The sequence below is a fragment of the Solanum verrucosum genome, unplaced genomic scaffold (assembly GCF_900185275.1).
Source record: "Solanum verrucosum unplaced genomic scaffold, falcon-dt-bn FXZP01000289.1, whole genome shotgun sequence".
NCBI classification, from domain to species: Eukaryota; Viridiplantae; Streptophyta; class Magnoliopsida; order Solanales; family Solanaceae; genus Solanum; species Solanum verrucosum.
In genome coordinates this window covers 1,060,529-1,067,222 of record NW_026020016.1, presented here as the reverse complement: position 1 = coordinate 1,067,222, position 6,694 = coordinate 1,060,529, and the positions used below count along the sequence as shown (strand labels likewise).

General features: G+C 33.7%; 1 protein-coding gene across 1 annotated transcript; it reads right to left on the bottom strand.

Annotated features, from left to right (window-relative positions):
- Positions 1-812: 812 nt before the first annotated feature.
- Positions 813-5,825, bottom strand: LOC125820913 (chloroplastic lipocalin). Its single transcript, XM_049500339.1, has 5 exons — positions 5,677-5,825; positions 4,125-4,248; positions 3,642-3,875; positions 3,207-3,497; positions 813-1,224 (listed from the first exon to the last, which is right to left on the bottom strand). The coding sequence occupies exons 1-5, from the start codon at positions 5,748-5,750 to the stop codon at positions 946-948; spliced, it is 1,002 nt and encodes a 333-aa protein (XP_049356296.1). The 5' UTR covers positions 5,751-5,825; the 3' UTR covers positions 813-945.
- Between the last annotated feature and the right edge of the window lie 869 nt (positions 5,826-6,694).

The window sequence follows — 6,694 nt, the reverse complement described above, 5'->3', positions numbered from 1 at the left end:
ATGTTCGTGTGACAACATTATATCATCTTCACTCATTATAACTTTAACTCTCAATATCATATTTACTTCACCCAGATCTTTCGTATCAAAATTAGTAAACAAAAACAATTTGGTACTTTTCACAATATTTAAATTTATACCAAATATAAGCATGTCATCAACATATAAACATATTATCACATAATCATTGTCTACCATTTTAGTAAAAACACATTTATCCTCTTCAACAAAAGAAAATTTGCCTCTCAATAAAACTTGATCTAATTTTTCATATCACTATTTAGGAGCTTGTTTTAGACCATAAAGAGATTTCATTAGGCATAATACATAAACATGACTCTTAACTTGCCTTCAATGGACAACTATGTCCTCCAACTTTGAGTGTGCACAAGTAGGCACTTAAACTTGTATAAAATTGAACAAGTAGACACACATGTCCTACATGCATAATACACGTAAGACTCAATGTAGGACACAAAATTGCCATGTAGGATGCCATGTAGGACGAATGTGTCTATTTGTTCAATTTTACACAAGTTTAAGTGTCTACTTGTCCACACCCAAAGTTAAAGGTCATAGTTATCAACTGACGCCAAGTTAAGGGTCATGTTTATTTATTATGCCGATTTAATTAATTTACAAACTTTATTTTCTTGTAATCATATTATATATGTGTACATTTTAAACGTGTGTATACAATAAGAGCATAAATGAATAGTTTCAACTGAATTCTTTGAACTCGGACTAAATTCTACGTATGTAGAATATTAAGGGCAATTTTCTTTACAAATATCCAATTGTAACATACACATACATATATATTTTTCTGGAGTGTATGTCATTCATAATTGAACTTTAGTTCAATGTGTTACACCCACTAGTCATAAGAACTATGCACTATACAAGTAATACATATATATCTGTCATAAAATTCAAGTGGATTCACTACTTGAAATAAAGCTCAGCAAGTTTCTTGAGAGTTTCGAAAACGCTTGTGAATGGGTTGAATTGAACAGGGCGTCTCAACTCTAAATCAGGAAATTGGTTGTTTAGAGCTTGTTGCATTCCGGACATTGACATCATTGCTGATAGCTGACTGGTAGTCTTTACCTCACAGTCTTGTGGAGTGTCTTTGATTTTGCTCGGATCATATCCGAAACTTGCCAAGTAGTTTTTGTACTTCTCGATAAATTCTGGTCCTGGATTGGGCGTCCTCGAGTATATCTGATTGAGGAGAGAAAAAAGGCATAATCAGTTACTCATTCGGATAAATTATGTGCTATGTAAATCAAGCAATTTTGAGAGTTGTAAACTACAAATTCAGGCTTCAGTAATATGTGAATAATATCGGATAGCAATTTCATAACAGCAACCTATGAACCAATAAATGAAATGTACGATGAGTTTCCTTTATGGTTCCGGAAAGAAATTTCAAAACTCGCGACCCAACGTGAGTCTCTGCACCTTCTTACACGGTAAAAGAGAAATACTGTGATGAATTCTAGGGAACCAGCCAACCGGCTGCCTCAACGTTCTCCTCAGCAACCCAGCACCCAACTAGCCATTGGCAACTCAGCACTATCCTGGGTGCCCCAGTGTTCAATTAAGCAATAAGCAGTGACCCAGCATGACTTATTCAAACAGGAGATTGATTATCATAGCTATGATCGAAAAGTATATTTTTTGAATGAAGTATATTTCATCACTTCAACGTGCATTAGATGAACACGGCAGAACTTGATTATACACTTAATCGAAATAGAGGGTGTGTTCAGTATGGAGGGGAAAAAATCAAATGTTTTCGACTTTTCTCATGTTGGGTTGGTCGAAATTTTTGAGAACATTTTCTCCAGGAAAACAAGTTCCTTAAAAATGAGTAAAATAACTTCCCCAAAGGAAGTAGGGAAAACAAGTTTCACAGGTGACATTTCACATTGATTGTCTCCTTCCCAGTTCCCACCCTCCAACACACCTCGTCTTCACCCCACCTAAAAAAAATAAAAAAAAATAATATGCAAATGCTTTTAGGATAATATTTTTTTATTTATGTACCAAACACTAGAAAATAAGTAAGAAAACCACCTATTTTCATGTAAAACATTTTCCTTTGTACCGAACACACTCAGAATGTCATAATGAGTTATGTGGACAGCTTACGCTTCAAAGATTGAAGTTCAAAGTTGTATGTAGTAACAGAAGCTTGGGCCTTCAAAAGCTTCAAGCCTGCCATCACTCTCATGAAGGAAGCCTTGTAATTTTTTTCTTCTTCTTGTGTAATGTTCAATTGAATCAGATATAGATTTATGCTGTGTTATAACTTATATCGTGCAAAGTTGATATCTTTGCATCTTCTTTTATAATCACAAATGCCTCTTCCAGCATTCTTATAACAATACTAGACATTCAAACACTCATAGGCAGATCCAGGATTTGAACGTTACAAGTTCGAGTTTGGGGTCATACCATAAACATTTGATTTACTGGATCTGAAATCTATCATCTCTACTTATTTAGTGCACATCTTAACATATATACAGGGTACGAGCCAAAACTACTGGGTTCGGATGAACCCATATATAGTTCACTAGATCTGCTCCTGCAAGCACTAACATCAACAAATACATTAATCAATCCTAGTTCACATCATATATCCGTAATTATAAAATGTATCTACTGTTATGCCCATCCAGTGTGATACCTGTACAATGTACCCCTTTTACGTAAGCTGTAGGCTATGCTAATGATATCTAAAACATCCCCACATACTAAGTCTTGATACTTAGAAAATGGACCCGATATCAGAAGGTTCGAAGGGAGTGGCTGTATCCATGTCTTCATACAAAAGAAAAGTTTTTCTTTCTAATTAGCTCAAGTAAAGAAATGGATCTTGAGCCTAACTCAACCGCAAAAACTAGCTCAAGAGGTGAGGATTGCCCAAACCATATAACGAAACCACCTATCCCATAATTGACGGATGTGGGACTTCTTTAACAGCTCCCTATTATGCTATTGCTTAGTTGGGATATTTCATTGATTTAAAGGCATAACAGCACTAAACATTTGATATGTAAGAAACCATCCACATATAACTACTATTGTTATGCCACATTTTGTATCTTTTGTAATTTAAAAGCTGTACAAAACTAAAAAGTTATCATAATCAGTTGCAATCAGTGCAAAGTTATCATACTGAAAGAATTGATTACCTGAACGAAGCTTTTATCTTTAGCTCCAGAAACCAGTGCGAAGTTATCATAATCAGTTGCAATCACATCATAAGGCTCCTTGGGGATGAACGGCAGTGTAGGAAACCTAAGGTAACACTTTTCCCTAATCATTTCTTGCCTTTCTAGATCAGTCTCATCTTTCTCCTTATCCTCCTCATTAAGGCATTGAACCCTTCCCCTTATGCCTGTAATGTAGCCATCGGGTCCTCCATGAACGCAAAATGTGTCTACTTGGATAGCAGGTGCATTCATATCAACAGTGTAAATGCCCTGACATAATTTGGAACAAAGACAGATTATGCCAAAAAAGACATCTTCAAGTATTTGTGTCCGAGAATCAGGTAACCCAAAATATCCTCAAAAGACAGCAAATAAAGGCGTGATTTTTCAGGTGTTAACACTCTCAACATTCACCTGTGTGCAGTGGCAATCTTCTTGACCTTGTCCAGCAAATCCACGTTTAAGGGAAGCTACTTCAAACCATCTTCCAGAATACCTGATTGGATCAAAGTCTTTCGCTGTCATTCCTCGCATCATCATCAGCTTTCCACCATCATTTCCCTTCTCCAATGGAAGTGTTGGCATGCTGTCTGCAACATTTGCAAGTTGGAACACACTGTTGTAATGAGGAGGGTCTGCTGCAAAAGCCTACCAATAGAAAGAAGATACGCTGGAAAGTTAAACAAATATTTCTGGAATTTTCTCTTTTAAGTTAATTCGTAACAGAATGCATTCCCAAAAGTCATATTCTTTCCATAAAATTATCTTTGCTTAATATAAAAGCATCATTTTCGACCTATAGCTTTCACAACCATTCTATCAAATCAACCAAATACATATGTGCAGTGCCACTTTTGTCTCTGGAATCAGGAGAAAAAATATAGTAAAGATACTAACCATGTTACTTGGAGAGAGACATAGGATCGATGCCGCAAGACCTGAAATGACATGTTTAACCTCAACCTTACTAAATATAGGACATTCAGTGCAGCAGGCAGACACCACTTTCACAGGCAACCCCCTACAAGGACCGACGAACAATCCTCATTACATGAAGAATGGGAATGTTTTGGAAGGAAAAAAGAATCTTTGAGAAAACATCAGCCATATAAATATAATACGTAAACTAAGCTGGATGCATTACCCTGCTTGGCCAGTTTTAGGTTATTGATTACTGCAGGAAACAAGAGCAAACAAGCAATGCCTTTTGTTGGACTACGCCTCAAACACACCAAAAGGTATCAGACAACGAAATATCCTATTGGATGTACTTTCTATTCAGAGGTGTAGTTCCATTAAAGGAGGAATTTTCGTGTACTGAAATAGGACTAATTTCCACGGTTACCTACTCCTCCCACCAGGACAGGTACCGGATAGCTCTTTCCACTAGGGAAGAATCACCTAGTATATTTGTCTCCGATGAATTTGAACCTGAGACCTCATGGTTCTCAACCCACTTCATTGACCAGTAGGCCATGACCGTGGGCGCTTGTATGATGATCAAGCAACTTTCAATCCTTTGACTCTAAGAAGACCTCATTATGATAAACTATTTCTATTAATACACTTGAGATTTGAGAATGTAATCTAATGCCCATTCTCATGTCATCCTTACTCTTTGTCCAATCAGATCATGGGATCAACTAAATGAACAAGCAATATTACTTAGAATGTGGCTGATATAGGAAGACTTAGATTGTTGGTTAAGAAGAATATGTATTTTCCCAAGTACTAAAATTAGCGGATGAGCTATTCACTCATTTCTTATGCATACAGATGTCCACAATATGGTATCAAAAGAAACAACAAATTTATACTTGAGAAACTAATTAATAGAAGGTTCTTGTTTAGTATCAGAGTTTAAATGGAGAAACATGATCAGGTTTAGGATTTATATAACCGACTCCAACTTGATTGAGACTGAGGCTTATATGGGAAGCTAAAAGTGCTTATTTTAGAAAGTTAGGTATTTGATATCGATTTTAGGGAAAAATAAGTGCTTGAGTAGTAGCTTACACAAACTGCTGCTCAAACATCGGGCAAAACTGATTAATCAAACACAAATTGCTACTCTCGAAAAGTACTTTTTTCGAAAAGCATTTCTCCAAACAAGAACATTTTATAAACTTGGTCAAACAGACTATTTAATATTGTAAACCTAAATGAAAAAGTTCAAACAGACTCACAAAAATCTGACATTCTTCCCTTGGTTATGGCATTTTAGCTTAAAGATTTCGAATTGCAGCTTTCTCTTTTCCTCATTTTCTTTCCTTCAACTATATTGGGTCAGATTTCAGTAAAACTTCTTCAGAATTTAGAATTTGCTTTACTTAATTCTGAACAACCACAACCATAAAGGGTACTATTTTAACAGATCACAGCAGTATAATTAGAGAATATAATTGTTGAGATTTGAGAATGATAAGGAAAAAAAGAGTGGAGATTATACCTGGGTTTTGATGGATATTGTGATTGAACCAAAATTGGAGGTGATTGTTGGGCCACTAAATTATAGCAAAACATTGTGTTCTTGATTATACAGCAACTTCACTTGAGCTGTAAGCCAATTATTAAAACACTTGTGTGCCAACTGTGTTTGTAGTTTCCTTGTTAGCATGTAACAAAAAAGTGTTACCACTTCCCTTTTTCTCGACTTTTGTTCACTATACTAAAAATAGTTATATGATAATATTTGTTTAATTTAAAAAAAAATTAAATGATAATTTATCTTTTTATGTTTGTTTTATCTTTGTTATTAAATACTATTACATCTAATATATTTCCCTAAACATTACATTTAATATATTTAAAGGGTAATATAGTAATATTACTCTTTTTATTTATTGTTTCTTAAGATGTGTGTCAAGTTAATATTGACGGATTAATTATTATGTTGCACTTTTCAAAAGTCAATTTGACAAATTTTCAAAGTTAAATTAGATTATATTAATTCAATATTTTAAACCAAAAAAATAGATATTCAAAAACTATACGAATACTACTATAAATTGCAACTTTTTTCATATAAATATGATGAAAAAATATATCGTAAAATGTTAGTCAAAGTTTTTATAATTTGACTCTAAAAAAAGAAACTATGACAACTAAAAATAAACCGAAAGAGTAGTTGATAACTATTATTAGATGGAGGAAAGGAGTTTTTAAAATTATAAATAATTTAATAATAAACTATTTTTTCTTATATTAAATAAAATAATTTATAGTCATCAATAATTAAAAAGTAATTTAGATTATAAATTTCTAAAGATTTTTTTTTTTTCTTAAAATTTTATGTCAAGTCATACAATATCAACGGAAAAACTGCTACTCTCGTGAAGAGTTATGATAGTGGGTGTTTAACCTTATTTTATTGTGAATTTTCTTAAACAATATTTTTTATTTTTTAAATGAAAAATGATATTTAATTGACAGACCAACAGTTGTTGTTGGAAGGCTTTTTTTTTTTG

Coding starts and splice junctions, on each gene's coding strand:
- LOC125820913 (XM_049500339.1), bottom strand. CDS start 5,750: ATGTTTTGCTATAATTTAGTGGCCCAACAATCACCTCCAATTTTGGTT. Junction 4,249..5,676: donor CAATATCCATCAAAACCCAG/GTATAATCTCCA, acceptor CGGTCCTTGTAG/GGGGTTGCCTGTGAAAGTGG. Junction 1,225..3,206: donor AAGATAAAAGCTTCGTTCAG/GTAATCAATTCT, acceptor CTCCTCAATCAG/ATATACTCGAGGACGCCCAA.